Source organism: Ictidomys tridecemlineatus, chromosome 7 (assembly GCF_052094955.1).
Source record: "Ictidomys tridecemlineatus isolate mIctTri1 chromosome 7, mIctTri1.hap1, whole genome shotgun sequence".
Classification (NCBI taxonomy): Eukaryota; Metazoa; Chordata; class Mammalia; order Rodentia; family Sciuridae; genus Ictidomys; species Ictidomys tridecemlineatus.
The window spans coordinates 112,519,517-112,543,339 of NC_135483.1; the positions used below are offsets into that span (position 1 = coordinate 112,519,517).

Here is a 23,823-nt window from a genome sequence, read left to right on the forward strand (position 1 = left end):
TATATTACAAATGGGAATTCATTATAAAGTATATAAAATAAAATATGTTATAAAATAACAGATCATTGTGTCAGAAAGGCCTTTCTAAAACATGATGCTGTGGTATGTCATATTTCAGGTGTCACCAGTTTTCCTCTACTGCTTGTAGAATGAATTTCAAGCTCCTAGCTAAGTATGTCATGTTTCTGGGAATTATTTCATGGTTAAACCATTGCCCAATACTCCTCCACAAGTACCAGTTGTAATACACAGATCCCCAAAGCACCTGCCATATTTCCTCTTAACTCATCTTTTTCCTGAAAATAGACAGAAGCCCTCAAGGGTAGGAGCTATCCTCGAATACCTTCCTCTTCCTCCCCAGGAACAGGGAGAATTCCAAAGTAAAAACAACAGATGAGAAACAAAAGGCAAGGAGAAGATAGGAGAGAATTAATCAAATTTAGTTTTCTTAATAACATCATGTACTATCAAAGTCTTCATTTAGAGAATTTAATTTAATGTACATTCTAGAACATTCAGGAAATACCCTGCTATAGATTCAGAAGATATCATAAAGATGATAAAGTAGATCAAAAGTCATGGTAAAATAAATCATTTGTCTACTTCTGTCTGGCTCTTCATCCTGCGAAAATTTAGCATCCAAGTAAGAGGTGCTGTTAACAAAGATGGAATGATTATTATAACATAGGCCACCCTATAACATAGTACAACAGAAACATCCAGACCTTAATTGTAGAGCAGCATTAATTAAGCACATAATACATGCAGAAAGCATTCTTGTGGTTGGAATGAAATAGATAAGTCAGATCCTACCTTCCACTTGAAGGAATTTAAAGTCTACTGTATAGACATAGACATATGGTTTTAAAAGGCCATGGAGCAGAATAGGCAGCATTCCCAGGCCAATTTCATAGAAATATGTTTCACATACAAAGGCCACATGCTGAGGAGAGGTCAACACCCACCATAAAATACAGAATGCCATAGAGCAGGATGAGAGATGTAAAAACACACAAACATATACACAGAAGATAAGATGAAAAGGACAATTTTGTGGGAATGCACAATTAAAATGATAAACAAAAAATGCCCATATAAATAAATCTAACCATTGCAAGAAAATATAAGAAAAAAAGGAAGATGTGGGGAGAATGTTCATAAGTTATTTTTGGCTTTTGTTTGAAATGAGCAAGTAAAACATAAAAACTAACAGTGCTGTCTTATTTTGACCACATGGAGAATTGTTGTTGCTATGGGCAAGAAGCAATGACATATATTATAAGAAGTATTCTGGAGTCTAGCCATATTGTCATTTAAAAAACAGTAAGTGCCTAAATTGATATGATTTCTAAAGCAATGTAACATTTGAGTTAAGACATTTGGGTTTAACTTTTTTAAACAATTCAAATAATTTTAAAAACTAATTTTTTTCTGTTTTTGAAATAATACAAATTAGACAGAAAAATTATATTTATAAAATCAGCATTACCCAAATCCCACCAACATATACCATTGCTGCCATTTTGATGTACTTTAAGATTTTATTCTGTGTAAGTATGTGTTATACAAAGACATATAAACAGCTATAGTTATGTTTTATATAGTAACGTGTATTTGTGTGCTTTTCATAAAATTGTATTATGCTTACGCATTTATATATTTTTACCCCCAAATTAGATACTTATTCCTACTCATGTATATAGGTATTTGTTGATGAATGAATATAATAAAAGGGAATATTGGCAGTGTTTTTTTTTTCATTTTCAAAGGCAATAATATAACTAAGTGAGGTGGTGCATGCCTCTAATCCCAGAGACTCAAGAGGCTGAGGCAGGGGCATTGCTAGTTGGAGGCCAACTTTAGCAACTTAGTGAGATCCTATCTCAAAAAAAATTAAATTTAATTTAAATAAAATAAAGGTTTGTAAATGTAGTGTAGTGATAAGGCACTCCTGGGTTAAATCCCAGTAACAAAAAATAAAAGGTATTATCTAATAAATCAAGGGACAGGCCTTTTCTCTCTCCTGATATTAGGCATATATTATATACCTAGAAACGGTCTAGCATATTGTTTTGAAGTATCAGGTAAATAAGTCATAAAGCCATACAGATAAATGGAATATTAAATGGAAATATTTGTTTATGGCCAAGAATTTTATGATAACTCCCTCAGTTGTGCCATAGTGTGTTAACAGTTGGTTTTCTGTTATAATCTATTTTTGCTGCTAGTGGGAATTTCTGTCTTTTCAGTGTCTTCTATGTGTTTCAGAGAAATTATGGAAGAATTTATGCTGGGCTGTTAGTCTGACCCAATTTTAAGCCAGTTTCTAGACAAAAATCCCAATTGGACTCACATTAAATTCAATGTCATTCATAGTTTTGCAGTGTATTAGTGAACAATTAGTCCAAAACCACTACTTTTCACACAAGGAAAATGTGACAATGAATAATATAAGTTGTCTAATGAAATAGCTAGTTTGAGTCATAAAATCTAGGACTTTGAACCCCATATTTCCAATTATAAGTGTGAGGCATAGCAAACAAGACTATACCAAAGATGCTATGTATACAAGTTTTCATCTTCAGAAAAAAATAGTAAAAAAATAAACAAACATTCTAATTATTGAATAATATAAGTTTGCCCAGTGGTCCTAGTCAATGGAGTACTGGATAACTATTCAGAATAAAACTATCTTATTTAGGGGCTGGGGATGTGGCTCAAGTGTTAATGCGCTCGCCTAGCATGCGCAGGGCGCTGGGTTTGATCCTCACAAACACATAAAAATAAAATAAAGATGTTGTGTCCACCGAAAACTAAAAAATAAATATTAAAAACATTCTCTCTCTCTCTGTAAAAAAAAGCTATTTTATTTGACAATTACATACATCTAACATAAAGAATAATGTTCATAATGCAAGGTAAATAAATAAAAGATTATGTATAATATAACCTCCTTTAATTATATAAAACTCTACCAAAGAATATTTGTAAAAAGAAACTGAATAAGAAATACTATAATAGGTGCTACTATTGACAAACTTATTATTTTAAAATAACAGAATTATAGATATGTTACCTCTAAAATATCTATGGTCTAATAAAATTTTAAAAATGTACTTAACATTCACTTTGAGAAGTTCTTTTATTTTAGTCTGAAAATGAATAATTTAGATCATTCTTTGTCTGTCCAAATGGAGAAAGTGTTGACTTAGTTGTCTTTAGGTACACAGAGAACTTTAAGTGATTTTGCAAAAGAATTATTGTTACAAAAAATGAAGCATGTACAAAAACAAATATGGATTTTTAAATCTTTGCTACTCTTTACTACAATGTTATAAATCTCACTCAACAGCTGCTTTCAAAAAATAGAAGTTAAAAGTTTGATATATCTAAGGATACTTGAGCAAATTACCTAACATAAAATACATGTCACATAGTGACATCACCAAGGTTTCAAAATAAAAGCTTGTTATACGTCTTTAATTATTATACTGGTCAAATTCAAGCACAAATAAAGGACTTATTGGTGGCACTAAAAGACCATTATCAGTCTCATTTGTCCCCACATAGAATTTCTTTCGCCTAGAAGTTTTTACATGTACATCGTCTTGAAGAAGAGGAAACTAAGACTTAGAAAGTCTAATAGACCACAGCAAAATTAACTAGAGAAATGAATACATAAACCCAATTAATTCTAGCTCCAAAAGCTACATTCTTTCCATTCACTGTATCTTGCAGAATCAACAAGCTTCATCACTATCTGTCCCACCTTTAAGAGTAAAGACACTATCCAATAATTGGATCCCACTAGGGCTGTCAATATAGGTTACAGTTAGGAACAGAATAAGAACTTAAATCTGCATTAAGAAATCCAGAGAAAAGGAGGTAGATTTCTGTGAGCAAGAGGCCCTGATTTTCTCACTGTCCTGTGTGACCTCTTCATGAGCACCCAAGGACTGGTGATTAGTGCCCAGTGGTAGTTATTAGCACATTTGAATATCTCTCTAGATTTCAGCAGAATGAATACTATAATTCTGAGGGTATATAACCAAGAGGGCAGGATGGGTATGTGGGAAATCCAACAAAAATATTAATTGTGTTCTTAATAGAGTGACTAGGAAGGGATTCTTGAGCCAAAATGCATATGGTGACTATATTTCCTTACTAGGTCAGCCATAATAAAGTGCCACGGAGAGATTTTTTTTTTTTTGATAACAGAAATTTATTTTTTCCATGTTTTGGTAGCTATACATCTGAGATAAGCGTTGATAGGTTTGGTATCTTCTGCTGTTACTCTCTTGGCTTGTAAATGGCAGTCTTCCTGTGCCCTCCCATGATCTTTCCTCTGTGTGTCTGTGCCCTAATCTCTTCTTCGAAGGACTGGTCCAATTGGGTATGTCCAATCTTAAGCAATCATTTTACTTCAACTCCTCTTTAAAGTTTCATCTCTAAATGTGGTTACATTCTGAGGAGTTTCAACATATGAACCTATCTGGTACACTGTTGAGTCCATAATATTTACTCTCTGGCCAGTAAAAAAATCCATGTCCTTCTTATACGCAAAATATATTTACCTAATCATAACATACCCTGAATTTCATGACCCATTCTAAAAGGGAGAGATTGGAAAGAAGGAAGAATCTTAGGTCTCAAGTAATTGTACAACTTGGCAGGACAAATTCACTGTGTTGTAAGGTTTGAGAATAATCATCTTCAGCTCCATGCTCTATTCTATGGGCCCAGAAGAATGGTTTCGCTATTGTCTGGGTCTCTTGAATGATGGCCATCATCCCCTCAACAGGAGGTAGCAGCTTCATTTTGGAGGCCCTGGATAGCAGCCCTTGGCTAAAGCTCTACCCTCTTGGCCCTGGAGGCTTTAGCCATACCCACCAAAATTGAGGAGTTGGCTGGCTTTATTGCCACTTTGGTGGCAACAGCCTTGTTGACCTCTGAACCACCTTTACAATTATATTTTTCTTTTTATGAATGATAATATACATTTGCAGCTGAATAGACTTTTGGGCCCATTCTATGTTCTCCCAGAAGTAAAGCAACCTTCCTATCTCTGTTCCATTCAGTCTAAGCTGGCAGAGTTTATGCTGTGAGATGACTATTTGGATCCAGGAGTCATACCAATATTCTCTTCACAGTAAATTATTGTTTAGATTCATGTTTGTTATCCTCTCCAGAATATGTTTTATTCTCCCTACCCACTGTCTCTCCTCTTTTTTCAAAATGGATGTCTTGAGAATTTTCCCAATTTTCAAATTCTGTTTTATTTTTGCCTAACAGTTCCCTCAACTTCTCTCCCTTCTCTCACATTTTACTGTAAGCAGAAAAAGAAAATCAGGGCATCCCTTCATCCATTTGCTGAGAAATATCAAGCTAATTATTTTCAAGTTCTAATTTCCACAAAGCATTAAATCACAGTTCAGGCTAGTATTTTGTCCCTTACAACAAGGATTGCTTTCCTGCAGTTTCCAGTGACACATGATTCAGTTCCATCTTACACCTCATCAATAAGCACCTTGAAGGCCATATGGGCTTTTCCTTCCAGTTGTCTTACATTAGTAGAGAAGAATCCTAAAGCACTATAGCACTGAACTACATCCTCAGTCATTTGTACTTTGAGACCTGTCTTGATAAGTTGCTCAGGTTAGCCTTGAACTAGAGATCTTCCTGCCTCAGCTTCTGGAGGACCTGGGACTACAAGCATGCACCAGTGCACCTAGAAGAATCCAGGCTTCAGACCTTTTCAAACATGTGTTTCAAAACTCTACCCCATTTACCTAGTACTCAATTCCAAAGCCATTTTCACATTTTTAGGTGTATGTCAAAGAAGAATTCTACTTCTTGGTACTTAAACCTGAAGTTGTTTGGTACAGTTGCTGTAACAAAACACTGCAGAGTGGGTTGATTAAAGAACAAATATTTTCCCACAAGTTGGAACTCTGAGACCAAGTTATCAATATATTTGATTTCTTCTGAGGCCTCTCCTTGGCTAATAGACAGCTACTGTCATGATGATGTTCATGTGTTCATCTCTCTATGCTTGTAGCATATGTGATATCTGTCAGTCTTTGTTTTAATCTCCTCTCCTTATAAGGACAATGGTCAGACTGCATTAGGTCCCAAACTAATGACCTCATTAACTCTATTATCTCTTTAAAGGCCCTGTCCCCACCCTCCCAAACAAATACAGTTTTATTCTGAGGTACTCCTGGAAGACAGCACATCATCCCCAAAACTGGAGGTGGCAGATCCAGTTGGAGGTGGCAGCTGCACTTCATGGCTTTTGGCCCTCCTGTCTTTAGACCTTAGGCTGAAGATCAACTGTTTTAGCACTGAAGACTGCATCTGGACCCACTGAAACTGAGGAGTTGGCTGGTCACAGTGTTATTGGAAACGGGAGGAAAGAGGACTCTTGTTATGAAGTAGCAAAGAAATAGGATGCTAGGGCATTCACTTATTAGTTTGGGGAGTAGGAAACATAATTCAGTCCATAAAGGTACAAAACCCCAAACTTACATATATTTGTCCATTACAGAAATTCGACTCTTTTCTTTTGAAGAACTTTAGTTAAGTACAATTCCAATGTTTACTGCTCACTTGTCATGTGGCATACAAAAGTGATACCTGAGTTGAGACCAATGGTACAAGAAAAGCTAACTAGAGGCACTGGGTTTCAACAAGATGTCCAAGAAAAGACTCCATGGAGCTGGGTGGGGCTCTGTGCCCACGGTAGAGGACCTACAAACACTTCTTTATTATGGTGGCTGACAGATACTGTGGCTACTGCCGGGAAGTAATGCTACAAGAGTAGGTTTATGGTATTTAAAAAAATAAAATTAAATCCCATGTAATACAAATTTTAACCCTAGGGAGGACCCTTAGAATCAGGAAAGCACAATCAAGTTGCCACATTTAGTTCAATAATTCTTCACACTATTAATAATTTCTGTAACTTACAGTAAAAATTATTTACTAATAGGTCATCAAAATAACAGTATTTTAAAAATGTAGTTTAAACATTACTCAGTGTAGGTACTTTGATGCCAACACCCTCTCAAAATAAATATTTTGAAAAACCTAGATTTTATTCTTTTTTGCTAAGCTTCTCTTTGAAGTTTGCTTTCTCTTCCACACATAGACACAAGTGAAAATGGCCATCAAGAGACAGAAGTGAAGGCTTTCAGAGAAAAGATCTATTCCTTAAATTGAAGGATACAGCTATAAAATTTCTCTGTGGGAAAAAAAGAAATCTGTCACCTTCATAGATCTGAATACTTTATAGACTTTCCAAATGTGTGTAACTACCATACAATTCCAAATAGTTTTTCACTGTATGAAGAAAAGAAAATATACTACCAATGAAACTATAGAAAGCACTGTATTATATTTCTTAAAGCATTTTTTTTTTGTTTCCTATAAAGGCTTTTAGATGAAATGGTACATAGTAACTTTTCATTAAAGATACATGCTCACGATCACTGAGACCTGAGGCTGAAACCTATGTTTCCAGAAATCTCCCTGAATGAAGAGACAACTACTAGGAAGATATTCTGAGGCATGCATCCTCCCTTGTCTGGATTACTTTGTATTGCACTGATCGTAGACACTTTATGTTAAGTATATTTATATTATGTGTTACTATCATATGAATTATAACTATCCAGAAGAATATTACAATTTTTTTTCCAGATTCTAGAAATATCACATTTAAGAGACATGAGCATGAAATCTGACTGAAACATCTCTCTAACCAGCGTAGCCTGGACTGTTGGCTTTTAATAAATAGTGAAAGTACAGTTCTGTTGAATACTTATATGATCCTTGTTATAAAGATATTTTTTGCTTCGAAATTACCTATTGTTTTTCCTTGATTTATTCCATAATGAAACTCTGAGGAGGGCATGTACAGTTTTCTCTACTTCCTCAACTTTGACATAACCAACTAATATAAAGTTTCTGCCTGAATAAGGCCTTTGACACACCTCCCACAATGACCATCTAATTGTAAAGTGCAGTAAGCCACAAAAAAAGGTTGTCCTCTTTGAACTGTGGTGCAGGGCTGATCTTTCCTATTGTCTTCCCCTTCAACTTGAAGGAATCTGCTTCTTACTAAATGTCTGATTTCTATTTTCTTCATATTTACTTTTTCAAACTCCTCTTTAAACAATATCAAAACATTAGCATTTCCTAGGATTTCAACTTTAACCTTCTGCACTTCTTTCTGTAAACCCACTCTCATATCATGGCATAAAGTATATTTCACAAACAGGTCCCAACTTATTTCCTTGTCCTTTTCTCCTCCCAGTATACCACATTGCCTGCTTTCTATCTTTATAATCCTCATCTCTTTCTGTTCTATTCCTTTTTTTTGGGGGGGGGGTTACTGGGAATTGAAATAAGGGGCACTTGACCATGGAGCCACGTCCCCACACCTATTTTGTATTTTATTTAGAGACAGAGCCTCACTGAGTTGCTTAGCACCTCGCTTTTGCTGAGGCTGGCTTTGAACTCACAATCCTCCTCTCTCAGCCTACCAAGATGCTGGGATGTGCTATTCCTTCTTTCAAAAAGATATTCAGTCATTTCTCCCTTGTAAGTCTACTATGTTTTTATTTCCAAAAAACTATTAAAATGTTACTTCACCTAAAAAGTCTTTTACTCTTCCACATGTAATCATTAATTAATCTCTATATTTCATTGTTTTTCAATGGCACTATGATATTTCTATTATAATTGATGAGTGGCACTTTATTTTTTTTTAAATCATTTATCTACCTTAAATGAATTTTAAGTTCTTTCAAAGTATTGCATATTGGAATTAGTGTAGTATAAAATGAGAAGTACAGCATACAACTATAAACAGGACAAAGACTTTTGAACCTTCCTAGTATTTAACCTCATGTTGTTATCTTTGAAATGGGAATAAATATTAGAAAATAATGATTATTGTTATATAATTTTTAACATTATACCTGAAATATGTGAAGTACTTAACATATAGTGCTTAACACAAGGTATTTACTTATTCCAGTTCAGTAGTTATTTTCCTTCTAAAATAACCCAATATCTTATTTATCATATATCAATGTTTGTTTAATGAATGAATGAATGATAACAGAATGGAATTCCTCTATGCTTCTTTTATGACTTGTTAGAGGAATATAATATAAGCATTATTCTTACTTTCACAATAAATTATAGGGCAGAGGAAACCAAGACATATGCAAAATTTTCATAAAGCCACCAAAGGTAGATATTTGTAGAGACATAGGTACATAAAAATAAAAGGTATTCTCTAAACCCCAGTTATAATATAAGATGATATTTATGTTTAAATCCTGTGACTCTGATAATATTTGTTTAGGATGAAAAGTGTCTGATAATACTGTAGGCTTCTAAACCTTGAAAAATCGGTTGTTGTTCTGGTTCTGGACAGGAAATCATCCTGAGACTTAATTACAGGAAAGGGCAAAGGGACTTGAAATCTGTGTATTTTGCCCAAGAACAGTGCCACCATGGCAGGATAAATAAATACTGGGATTTACTGCAGTTATTACAGGCATTCTGAAAATAAAATAAGTCCTTGATCAGTTTTTGGCCAAGGACTACCCCAGATTTACTAACTCTGAAATATCCATGAATCAGTGTTCTCTCTATTCTTCCTTGCAGTTGCATTCCTGGTTCAATCCCTCATCATTTTTCATTTGAATTGTTGCCAGCCAAACCTTTTGGTGTGGGGTCCCTGCAGCCATCCCCAGGGCTTTCCTCTACCTCTATAGGTACCACCTTCAAATCCATACTCCTACAGCTCAAGCTTTGGCCTCAAATCTCTGGCAACTCATTATAAACAAAGTAATAAAGTTTAGATAATGAAATACCTAAATTTTAATACATTTGAGCTGTAAATTCATTACTAGTTACACTACTGCTACCACCATACAACCTTTATTGCAAGCCAACAATAGCTGCTGATTATGATATTGGGTGTCAAGGCGGATGCTAAATACGATCCATCTCTAGAGCTCAAATGCACATAGCAAAAATAACTTCCACTATGATCAACCCAGAAGTGATCCTTGAAACTTCTCAGAGGAAACAGGAGATTATTTTTCACAGATATTCAAAACACCTCAAATGGGATGAAGACAGAATGATTCAAACTATGAATTAATCACATCTTTGGAAATATGTTGATATGCATCTCTTTTCTCTGTTATGAAGTTTTACTGACTAAGACATTTTTCAGTAAAATTTTAGGAAATCATATTGTACTATTCCATCATTCCTTGAAAAGGAAAAATTAGATACTAATTAAAAATCATCATTCCAAATATGCTATACAGTAATAGTCTTAGAACACCTGTTTCTGTACTTCTGTAATTAAAAACTACTATTCTAGATCACGTATTTTTACTAGACAGTTCCACTAGCATTTCTACTTCTCTCTCTGATATATTTCTAGACACTCTAGCAGTCTGTGGTGCACATACTTATCAGTGAGCGAAGCAAAGGGTAAGTGTGTTTGACACAGATGAGCCCCGAGATTAAGTACACACTGTGAAATGCATGTGGATGTTCATGATTTAAACCAATGAACTGTGGCCTGAAATGATGTCACACGAAGCGCAGCAGGAAGTGGAAGGTTAAACCTACTTGCATCTCGGCTCATTAAACGCAGTTAAAGTGCAAATCCCCTCATTCTGACAGTAGTGATCACAAGGGTTCTCTTTCTGGTCACAGCGCTGACTTTTAAACCCCACAGAGCATCTGTAGAATTTCAGTAAAATACAGCTAAATAAGGCGTCTGACTTTTTTTTTTTCTTTTTTCTTTTTTTTTTTTTTTGCCAAATATGTGTCAAATTTATTTTATACAAAAAGAGTAACATCTGAACAACAATGTTCCCAGGAATGCTTACTTGTATCACATACACACTCATCACATGCTACCCTGACACAGTGAGAAACAGGATGTGGACGTAGATCATATGTGGACATCACCTTTCTGATCAAAAAGTGTTCATTAAGCACAGCTCTATACAGTGACCACTTAAGCTGGATGATTTTATTTCAATTTGTTAATTCTGGACAATTAGATACTTTGAAGGGGGAGAATACGAAATTCCAGATTTTCTTGTGGACATCAATAACTCTCAATACTTTCCTATGTATTTAGAAACCCCAGACTCGATATGATATATTGGGAAGGAACCAGGGGCTTCATAGGTTTACATAATGCTATACTGTCTAAGCTTTATACAAACATCAAATAGCATTATACATTTGAAAAGATATCTCAAGTTCTTTTGAAAAGAATGTGCACAAGTACCAAGGGATTCATAAAAGATGATTGTCTCTAGGTTTCACATAGTCAAATAAGGTCAATAAAATTGGAACAGTTTTCCCCGACATTTCTAAGTTCAAAGGTCTTTGAATGTCTGAAATGGCATGATGCTAAGAATTGAATGAGCTCTTCCTCATGAAATAATTAGCAAATTGATGAAGGAGATTCTGTAGCACATGAGTCAATGAGGGACAATACTTGAGATGTACATGAAACACTCATTTAAAATGTATCACCCTGAGAAAGGAGAAAAATACAATAGGAATTCCATGTACATACAAAATCTATCATAAATTACCCATGACATTATAAAATACTCACAGACACACAGGTACATTTGTCTCGGAGTCCAGCTGGCAAGTGCCACCATTATAACAGTAGCCATCACATAACTGACAGCTAGAGGCAATCTTTCCATTAGTGCAGCTGTAGCAACAAAGAAAAAAAAACAATCCCATTGTTACTGGCATTATTATTGTTGAAAGCTGACACAAAATCTCTGCAGATGAGAATATTCTTCATCTGGGAATAATGGGGTGGCTGGCTAAAAGTAAGTTTTCAGGAAGATAGATTTGCTGGAAGCCAAGTTTTTTTTTTAAATAGAAATGATAATTAATAATATTTTTCTTTTGATAATTTCCATATTTTCAATTCATTCAATTACTATAAAATTTAATACAGCTAGTTATATCTGTGGAAACACACTCTAATCACACATCAGGGAGACACTAGCACCAATATCTTTTTTCCTTTTTCACACAATGAGAATATGGTGACATCTGTGTATTATAATCCACATGATCAAATACTTTGGAGCAAATGCTTCAGCCTCTTTCTTCTAAACTAGAGCATTTGGTCCAATAATGTTAGGAATTTTAGATACCCCCAACTTGCAAGAAAATAAAGGCTATTCTATCCTCACTTTTATCCTACCATTTTCCTTGGAATATACATTGTAATTAATGTCACTGACTAAATTCTTTTCATTCTAACAGATAAATGGAGCAGTTCACTGAAAATATAAACAGTAATGTTATAAAAGCAATGTGCAATATTGTAGGAAAGTAACGAATCAGGCTTTCTTGAAACATTTACCAAAATGATTCTAATTCATAATCATGTTTTTGGGATAACAATAAATACTATGTTATTATAGTGGAAAAAATTAGCTTAACAATAATAGAAAAAAATATTAAAATATCTTTCTGCCAAGTCATATTTTTAAACAAAATTTTGGCTTCGACAGTGAAAAGAGCAACAACATTCCTAATTACCAAAGATCCTACTCTAACTCATGGCAAGTAATTGTAACTGAATCATATACACCTTGGCTCAAACTGGAATTGGAGAGATTGTACTGATAATTCTCACCGTGTGATCCTACTAAATCTGAATTGCCAGTGGAACATGGTATCACAATAAAATCTGGATATTACCTTAAAAAACAGGATATAATATCATTGACTGATCACTCTAATCCTCTGCAGGATGAATGTCTGTTGCACTACATCCATTATAAGGTAATCCCCCAAAATCAATAAAATGCCTTAAAAAATAGTTGGCAATTCTGGTCTTCATTTATTCTGTCCATATGCATTTAAACTTATGTGACTTGTATGATTTCCAGAAATGTATTGAGCTACTTATAACATTTGCAGGTGTTTAATTTGAAGTTATTTCTGAAGAACCTGGGTTTAAGAACCACAATTCTTTTCACCATGAACAGGACAGGCTAAGTTAATTATGTGTGAGATGTGAAGCCATCATGGGGAAGAGGAGGGCAGTCTAACATTTCTCAGACAAAACAGAAAATATACACTTTTCAAAACTTACAATAACATCCTAATATGGATGCAAAGTGAATCAATTACACTGTCAGTGGTATTGGTGTCTGAAATATTAAATGAGTTTGAGGGGCTTTTCCTCAACTTGCATGCCCAACCTCCTTAATAATCAACAGAGAAAAAAGTTGTATTTTCTTGTTCTATCAAAGAGACATTGTCAAAGAAGAAAAGCAGATCATTAAGGGTTTTCTACTCAAAAAGATAACTTTATACCAAAATTCATTATCAAAAATAATAATGATAATAATAACTGATTTTAAATTTCCCCTTACAATAGTTTGAAAAATGTTGTCTAATTTTCCTTCTAAATAATTCACTTGAATTCAAAATTAAAGAGAAAAGTGTGTGGATAGTTTTAATGTAAAAACAAAAGTTATTAAAATCATTATAATGCCTCAAAATTACAGTGTATATGTCAGTTTTCAAAATAATTTTCCTTTGGAGGCATATACAATACACACAAATATGCACACACGTGTTAAGCTTGTGATATATTACTTTCCAAAATTTAATTACAAGTTATCCAGTACACAAAATGAAATTTCATATGACAGTAGACATCAAACAGGTATTATTTAGAATAATCAAGATTATTATCGAGATTTTTTCCAATATTTACTTCTATTTCCAGAAAAAAAATATATTAGCTGTGTTTTAAACATTGTACTGATAGAGTACCTGTCCTAATTCATGGTCTCTGCATTAGAAACACAAGTGCCTATTTATAATCACAACTGCACATGTGGCTTGAATTTTCCTACTTAAGGAAAACAGAACATTTTGCTAGAATTTTGTTTTAGTATCTGTTTTTGACCTATGAAACAAAAATTCATGTAAATTTCATTTTAATGCTAAGATGAAAGATGTCAGATAAATAAAAACAAACTTTAGTCATCTAACATACTTTCTTTTTTTAGAGACAGAGGAGAGAGAGAGAGAGAGAATTTTTTAATATTTATTTTTCAGTTTTCAGTGGATACAACATCTTTATTTTATTTTTATGTGGTACTGAGGATCGAACCCAGAGCCCTGTGCATGCCAGGCGAGCATGTCACCGCTTGAGCCACATCCCCAGCCCCAAGTCATCTAACATACTTTCGTATACACAAAGTATTTTGTTTGAATTTCATGCTCAAATATTATGTAGACTCTGATAAATTAAGTGCTATAGTACTTCTATTTTTAAAGCTCCACTATTTATTCACTGTTGGCAACATTTCCAAAAAGATCTTTTAAAAGATGAGAACTATAATGTTAGGCCTCAATAGCCTGCTAGGGTTGTGAGGATCTCATATTTCCAGTTTGGAGAAGCCAGTTTCTCATCAATGGGTCCCAAGTCCTGCCCTTCCTAACTTTTATGAAATTTCTTTACAATGGACACAAGGTGTTTATCTCTGAATGAGCTTTTCTAAGGCAACTTGCACATGAATTTTTTGTTTAAAGCCATGATTCCACGCGTAAGTGAACAGAATTTTAAAGAAGGTACTACAGCTCATTTGGATAAGGTACACTGGACATGAAGAAAAAGTACTCCTACTATTTGAAATTAAGTCTCATCCCACTTAAGTTTTCTCACAAACAAATGATGAGCTTAATAAACAATCACCATTTGGGTAGTTTATATGAAAGCATGTTTTGCTTTTATGTAATTATTAAAGACATGCATTTATATATAAGTCATATTTTCAATTACTTAAAAAATAATGTACTTTCAAATGACCCAATTTCCTGTTTTGAGTAAATGTTATTCATAAATAAAACACAAATCATATTTAGATTAAATTCTAAAAAGAGAGTAAGTAAAAATAAAAAAGAAAGAAAACGTTGGTTCTGTCTGTAATAAAATTTTATTGGGCCTTGTTTGGGAGAGCAACATAACTCATGTGGCACCCTCCTCAAGTTCCCAGTGGAATCTGTGCATGGACTCTTTATAGCATGCTATCTATCTCATATTCTCATTTATTTTACTCCTAAGCAAGGCAAGTGACAGAATCCAGTACTTTATAAGCCCTTCTTTTAAAAGGCTGTTAAAAGTAGTTTGGAGTGAGGATTGATCTCTAACCTCTGCAGCATAAACTTGTTTCATGATAGAAACAGAATGGCATTACCCTTTAGCCACTATGTTCTGTTTTCCATTCAGTTAATCTCAAAGCCAAAGGTCAAAAGGCAATGTAAGAGAAGTCAAACTTGGACATTTTGTTGTAGTTGCTTCCAGGAACACATTATTCCCTCTATTTATTTTGGACCATAATGTTCAAAGGCAGATTGAGAAAAAAAAAGGGGGGGTAATGCTTATTTTCATTATACAGGTATTTGGCTTCTCTCCCAAAGATTGATTTATATCAGTAGAAATGCTAACTCACTCACTGAGTTAATAATGATGAAAGAATTAAAAGCCTGAACTATATGAATTGAACAATTTTACACATAAATTTGTGAAAATATGTTGCATTTCACTATTTTTTTTACTTACTCTTAGGAATATTGTTAAATGATAGATTTTCATGTTCTTCAGATGCTTATAGCAGGTTTGGAGTAAATTTGTATTTAATTGAAATGACTTCATCTTTAGACAAATATAAAATACAATGATTGCCATATATAGATTTTGAGAACAAAAGTAATACACATGGTTTTCATACTCTATTGCAGATTAACTTGCATATCCACTTACTTGCAAAATATATCTTCATTGTCTTTATTTATAATGCAGTGTCCCCCATGGCATCTTACACACTTGTCAACCTCACATTTTGGTCCCTCGTAGCGTGGTGGACAGACACACTCAACACTTCCATCATCCCCGATAGTACATGATTCAGAATGCACACAATAGTGATGACACACATCTAGGAAAAAGTATAACCAAACAACCAAATTATGTTAAAAGACATTTTTCTTCAGTCATGGAAGAAATGTTACTATTTCATTTCATATTTTAAAAGTGGTCGATAAATAGGTAAAATAATTTATACAAGCAACTCATAATAATATGCAACTAGTCTTCTCTAATAATGCTATTGATTCATCTTTTGTCCAAGTTAGGCATCATGCAATCTGACTAAAAGGAGAGGGTTATCTTGATAAATTATTAGGTGACAAACTCAGTTCTGAATAATAAAACTTAAAAGAGAGTTGCTTAATTTTTCTTTCAGTGAACACTATAACTAAAGTACGAAATGAGCTGAAATGCTCAAGGTCTCCTTACATGTCATTTATGTTTGCCCCCTCCGACTTCTTTTAATCCAGAGAACAGAGTAGCATATGGTGAATGGAAGACTCTACCCTTGCTCCTTGCCCTAGTGCTGGGGTAAGAAGCCTCTCTTTATAGGTACCAAAATTCATGCATTTTCCAAAAGCTTGGGCAAACCAAGCCTCTCCAAAAATTCAAAGAGAACTAGAAACTAGCTGATCCAACAAGGGTGGGAAGTGTTAGTAGACATCTATGCTATTGGCCCCCTGAAAGGTGATATAGTTAATCTACCCATCAGCTAGAGGGAAACTGCCCTGTAATCTAAGCCCCTTGTTTAAAAGATGTTTCTGACTGGGCATTGCAGATCAACTTTCTTCTTTCAATGATAAAGGACTACTTTCCCCAAACATTTCTATATCTGGAAAATATGCATAATGTAGCAAAAGACATTCAATAATTTAACAGCAATTCTAACTTTAAATTAGTCTTCTGAAAAGCAGACAAGTCTGTATACTAGTTATAATAAATATAACACCAAATTTAAAACATCAAAATTTATAATACAAATAATTTTAGCAAAAGAACTGATTAACTTGATCCTAGACATTGTGCTTAGAAGCAGCAATCTCCCTTTAGGTATATAACTGTGAAGCAATATTAAATGAGATTAGCTAAGATAAAAATCTCAATTTGGAAACTTTAACCTGATGTTTGACAATTATGGTTGGTGTAGAAAATTAAAACATCATTTATGATTCTCATGTTTCTATGTTTATCTAGTTCTTTATTAAATCAGACAGATATTACACTTATTGACAGCTTTGCTTCATATTTATGGAAATTTATTTCAAGCATTTTTATTCTTGCTCTTATATTATGCCAAACACCCTCATTTAGATTCAATATTTAAGCCTATTAATAAAGGTTTCGACTGTATATAAGGAAAGTAGCGCTTTCAAAACGTTATAGACTTGGAGGTCCAAAAATTAAGTCAGTGTTTGTCTCTGTGCATTTTTTTGGGTGGGTTTGTAGTTGTTCTAGCTTGGCAGATATAGGCTATACCAAATAAATTGTATTGTTTTAATGAAGAGTAATTTCACAGAGGTCTATGTGATCATCTACTACAGACTGTCATTCAGTGCAAAATAATCTCTGAAGAACAATCTTCATTAGGTAGGTTGCTAGACACTTCTTAATGACAAAGATCTCTTTTAATGTGTAATCTCTTTAAAATTTCACCTATTGTTCTTGGTTCAGCTGTCTGATAGAACAAATGTCTTAATGCATCTTTCCAATATAATTTCATTCTGTCATCTTCAAAGTTTGATGTGGTGGATAATTAGAACAATATAGGGGTTTTATCTGCAGATGCTACAAAATTTCAATACCTTTCCTGCTGTCCATTTCTAGATTATCATTCATAGGCCTCCATGATTCCCTTGACACTCATTAAGGAACTAGAATTCAGGAAGTTGGGAAAGAAAGAAATGATGATCTGGAGAGAATGTTCTAGTTTGCCACAGTTCTATTATAAATGAATTTGATTAAATCTAACTAGCTTATTTCTTGGCTAAAGCTGATAATCATACCAAAATATAAACTTTTAATCTGAAATTTTTGAAAATCTTTTACTTTTATGATTATATTTCTGAGAAAACTTGAGAATGTAGAAAAAAAATGAGTTAACATTCTGAAGGCTAATGACTGCCCAGTAGCATACCACAAAACTAAACAGTTTACACTTAAGCTAGAATGCTCAAGAACAAAGTTAAAAACTTACCTACAATATGCAAAATACAAGTAATTTTTATGCACAAATTAAATGTCTTTTATGAAGCTTTAAAAGATGTGAGAATGTACACTATCCATAAGTGATCAAGGAAAAACAAATTAACACTAGAATGGAATACTATCCACACCCAGCAAATGGACAATAAAGCAATAGCACAAACATTCCTCCACTATTAGTAGCAATGAATACTGGTTCAACAAATTGGGAAAAGAGTGGGAAGCATTTGCTGAACTTGAATATACCCACACCTAATAACTTAGCACTACCACTCTTCACATATGCCTAAAAGAGAAGCATACTTGAATGTATAGGAAACATATTGAATATGCTGAGCACACATTTTAGAAATTATACAACAAGAAAAATGAATGGCCTTTGATACACTCATACCATGAAATGTACTTATACACACAAACACAATGAAACATTATCTCTCTATACAACAATATGGGGAAATCTCCCCAAAACACTATTGAGAGAACAAAGCTAGAAACATAAAATACATACCATTTTTTTTTTTACTTACATGAAATACAAAAGGCAAAACTTTTACTTACATTAAGTACAAAAGGCAAAATATATCAATGGTTTGAGAAATCATCCAATTATTTTGGGAGAAGTAAGAAGAACATTGGGGAGGATTTAGGGTGCTGAGAATGATTTTTCTTGACCTTAATGTTGGTTTACATCAATGTGTTACCTAATGATAATTTATTATATGGTATCCTTGTGGTTTTCTGATCTTTGGCATATGCTTCAATGGAACTTGTTTTTTCAACTTAAATGAAAATTAATTACATTAGCATGTTTTTGCAGTTCTAGTTTATTTTGCTAATTAGTCTAAGTAGTTTTTCTCTTTATACTCATTATTTTTAAAAATTCATGGCCCACTTTTTATATTTAAAGGAAATCTCCCACCCTTATTGCTATATTTTTTCCTCAGCATATCAGATGCATATTATTTTTCAAGGCATAAAAATGAAATCCAAAGAGCAGAAAGAAGTGTTTGTATATGATAAAATAGTGGAATAAGGTGATATTAGAATTACACTTCAATGAAGTGTAGTGTAAATTATAAATTTCATGTTGTTATGTCAAGCAACATTCTCCTTCTAAAAAGGCAGAAATCATTTTGAGAGCTGAACCTTTCTCTAGATATATTGAAATTGGAAGACATTTCATTTTTTTTTCTTTTTAAAGAGAGAGTGAGAGAGGAGAGAGAGAGAGAGAATTTTTTAATATTTATTTTTTAGTTCTCGGCAGACACAACATCTTTGTTGGTATGTGGTGCTGAGGCATGTGCTGCACGCATGCCAGGCGAGCGCGCTACCGCTTGAGCCACATCCCCAGCCCAGACATTTCATTTTTTTCCCCCAGTTCCATGCTTAACAATCTATGCTGAGTTGAATTTCAGGAGCAGAGTTGCTTATTGTACTCCAGCCCTGGTAAATATGCTCACCAGAGCCTATCTGTGAAAATCTATCTCCTGCTACTTTGCTTAAGATTTGAAGCACCTGGAAACTGCTGAGCTATGTATTTTGCTGTATTGCTTTCTGCACCTGTTTGGTTTCTAGAGTTAAATCTTCAATTACATATTACTGTCCTTGCCTCTTCCCCATTTTGCTTCTTTCCTCCTTCCCTTCCTCCTCCTTTCCAATTTTATTTTATTTTTGTCTCAAATCCTTTACACTTACTTTCAACTCCAAGACTAATGAACACAGGAGAAAGCAGATCTTACTTAATAAGGGAATTTAGTGATTGGTATTTAGGCTACCAAACAAGTATCAGATACTTGTAAACTAGAAAGCAAAGTATTCTCTGCTTTTAAAAGCATTACCATGACACATGCTACATGTAAGTCTAGGAAAGAATCAGAAGGATCTGATGGTGGTATTTTAAAATTGTGCAGTTCAACCAAAATCTAGCTTCTGTTCCAACTGTCTCAATATCATGACTGCAATGCTTAATCAATTATTGGAATACCACCTTAATATCTCCCTCCTCAGTCATAATTTACTTTGAATTACAAGCATCTCCTTAAAATTATATAAATATCTGCTGTATTCTCATCAGTGTCACCTGTCTGCAAATCTCAAATAATTACTACACATTCATATTTAAATTCTAGGAATCACTTTAGATTTTATCTAATTAAAGGAATACTTTATTAGCACTTTCCAATCCAGCATAAATTTGTTTACTAATTTAGCTAAATATGAATAATAGCATATGAGAAGGCTTCTTTGGTTTGAAATTATTCATGTTGATTCTTAGGATTGTGCTACTAACCAAGTAAAGTCTGAAGTAACATAGTAGCTTGGGGTTTCCTGAGGAACACTTTCCATGTCCCAATACACTAGAAAATAATTATTCCATGAAGGTTACCAAGTTAAGCACCCAAAATGCTTTAAAACCATTTTAAATGTAATCATTCTAAAAGATATGATCACAGTTTCATATGCAAAATATGTATTTATTTTATTAAGGATTCATTTATTATTAGAAGTATCAATTGTTCCTAGGAATTTACCTTTGCACAATTTTATAGCATACTGATTCTTTTTCATATTTATTATTCTTAAGTGAAATGCTGCTGAATAGGAAACAGTAGATGCAACTAAATAAAAACAATGAATTCTTTTAAAAAATGGAAAATGATCGGGGTTAGATATGTTGGTGGTTGCTTAGTATCAAGGTTTGTGGCAAAGGTGTTGCCTTTTATTTACTGGCATTATGTGCACATGCACACGCACACACACACACACACACACACAAACACACACATACAAAACCATACCCTCCTCTTTCACACAAAAAACATTGCTTTTCAAATTTTTAATATAGTTTAGTAATTATTTTCATTACAAAAACATTTTAAAAACACACTATACTGATAGAAGACAGATCAGAGAAAAAATATAGGTGAGAAATAATTTTATTTATTTTTTGTTGTTGAAAGGAATAAAATAGGGAAGGAATTGAAGATAGAAGAGAGGGAATGAAGACTCTGAAAATAGAAGAATCTAGCTAGATTGGTCAATAAGTGTTCAAGAAGGAAAAGCATAAATTTATGGAAATGTAAACTGAGAGAACAACATAGCCTATCATCTTTTAAACAACATGATCAAGTTGGTCATGAGATGAAATGGAAGTGAGGGATTTACTACTTATTACTCGCTGAGCATATACATACATATAATTGTATACTAGGAACTTCAGTGAGAGCCTAGAAACACAAGACTCGACACTTGCTCCCAGGGAGCTGACCATTGTAAAGTTAAGACAAGAAGAAAATAGGAATCAAAATAGATCTGAATGTTTGGCCAAAGCTTAAACATATTATTATCAACAAAGTGAAGTTTACCTTTCTATGGGATGTGCTATATCATAATATTTGAGCATTTTACTGATCTGAATGGTCTAACAATTAAAGTGTTCTGCCTACAATAAGATGAACCAATAAGGAAATGAAATTAATATGTGCTAAGACAGTAGTGATTATCATGAAATTATATAATAACACTTTATAGTCACAATATAAAAGTTGCTATAATCTCTGTAGGGCAATTACAATAAGAGCTACCTACTAGCAGCAAATAATCACGTAATGGAAAGGACAATGATGAATGTATAATTGCAGAGTATTCATATGATAATTAGCTTACCTAGCTGGAGAATAAGTGAACGGCTATTCTCTGTAACAGAAATGAAGTAATTTTCAAGGGAGGTCATTATTGCATTCCGTCCTTCTTTTAATTATTTCTCAATCTTTCCTTTTCAAACAATGAGAAATTCAAGGAAACACTTCTTCATGTAATCATTCACCATAATAGACTACATAAAAATAGGTACATGTGTCGAGGTATATACAGAGTTATGAGTATTCATTGTGAGCCAGATATTTATAAAGTCACTGTATTTAACTACTTTTCCAAATATTCCCTTCTATTGAAAAGAAATTGCCAAGGCATTTAGCTATTAACTTATATTTGCAACTGGGCTCTTCAAATTATGTTAGTGAAGTGTGAAATTAAAAGAAAAGAAAACCAAACTGAAACAATACTAACTAAACAGGGCTGAAACTATTCAGTTAAAAATAATGGGGTACCTGGAGAGTCTTTGACCAGTAATACAGTCCAGTTATTCAAGGGGAACTAATTATAGAACTGTATGAATGTATACTAATTGTTCTAATTCACTGAATTTTGGTCTGGCCTTTAAAAAATTAGTTCTGTAAATTGGTTTGATTCATGATTAATTGAGCATTTGATCATTTAGGATTTCTCACACACAAACACACACATAAAAACAGTAAATTAAAAGGAGGATAAGATCACGTTCGACATGAAGACTAGGTAAATGCCACAATGCATACTCGTAGGCATTCCCCTTACTCTTTAGGTGTGTCCTAGGAGCAGTAGGTTCTATGAATTCTGTTGGTATTCTCTCTCCAGAGAGGTTTATAGCAGCTTCCATGTTTTTATAAAATGAAGAAGAATTTCTAGGACAGCCAACCATAGTATTTTTGATGAGCACTTATACCAGAAGACTTATTAAGAGAAAAACAAAAATAACCAAAATATGAGAGACATGGAAGTCTAGCACTTCTGCATGCTAAAAATGTGGACTCACTTGAGTTACTTGATTACTGTTTCTAGGATATATTTTGATCATGTATGAACTGAGGCACTGAGGTACTTAAACTAAATCATGCCAAGATTGTCATGATGGCTTCCTCACTCAGAGATCATGAACAATGCCCCCTTTATATCATCAAGGCCAATTATAACCTGTTTTGAGTAAAAGGGTAGAAATAATGATTATGCTGCTGATAAACATGTTAAATCTTTTCTTCATGCCAGGAATAGATGTCCATTATTGATGTTATCAGTCATTTATAGGTGAATAAAACAAGGCTCAGAGGATTTAATCAAGTTGTAAAAGATCACACACAAATAAAAAGGAGATTGGAATTTCAAACCCAAATTGGCCTAATTCTCATAAATGAACTATGATTTCTCTTATTCAATACTTCATATGCTTACTTAGAAAAAATTCTGTAAAACATTTTGAATATTTCTGTTGTTCTTTTTCCTTTGTGTGTATTTGAAACGAAAAGTGGCCCATATCAGATGTCTTAGTATCTAATCACCAGTGAAAATCTCAAAGTACAGCAAAAGCAGAAGACACAAGAAAATCTGCATAATGTAACCAAACCCTATAATCTCAGAGCTCAGGGCCAGTCAACAACCTCACACCTAAGCCAGAGGTTCAGATTTCAAGTGACATTCTTATACTCCTATCCCAACCCACGTTGGATATTTGGATATTTATCATTTCTTCACTGCATAAACTTTCATATATGAAAGAAACATGATATGGTCTATTCATTAACATGCAGGATCAACTTTTGGTCATCCCAGATACATTCAAAAACAAAATAACAGCCAGGAAATCACTAAGTAAAATACGCCTGAATCATGACTACTCACTTACATTTAATTTAGGCTGAAAACATTTGGAAGGTATTTTGTAAAGTGTTGAGATTCTTAAATATGTTAACAACAATGATGGTGGTGTTTCCTTCCCTAAAGATACCTAGCATCAAGCAAGAGATGGTTTTCCACATAGAATAGCTTAG

General features: G+C 33.6%; 1 protein-coding gene across 4 annotated transcripts in view; it reads right to left on the reverse strand.

The window, feature by feature from the left end:
• Lrp1b (LDL receptor related protein 1B) overlaps positions 1–23,823 on the reverse strand; it is a 1,779,935-nt gene that overhangs the window by 26,465 nt on the left and 1,729,647 nt on the right. For 2 of the 4 annotated variants that reach the window (XM_078017329.1, XM_078017328.1), the window contains exons 85-87: positions 15,872–16,046; positions 11,675–11,779; positions 10,666–10,779 (exon numbers count right to left, since the gene is read on the reverse strand). In XM_078017329.1, coding sequence (XP_077873455.1) covers positions 10,666–10,779; positions 11,675–11,779; positions 15,872–16,046 — 394 coding nt within the window. Of the gene's footprint in view, positions 1–10,665; positions 10,780–11,674; positions 11,780–15,871; positions 16,047–17,778; positions 17,848–23,823 lie in introns of those variants that run through there. The other 2 variants (XM_078017330.1, XM_078017331.1) reach the window with 2 other exon arrangements.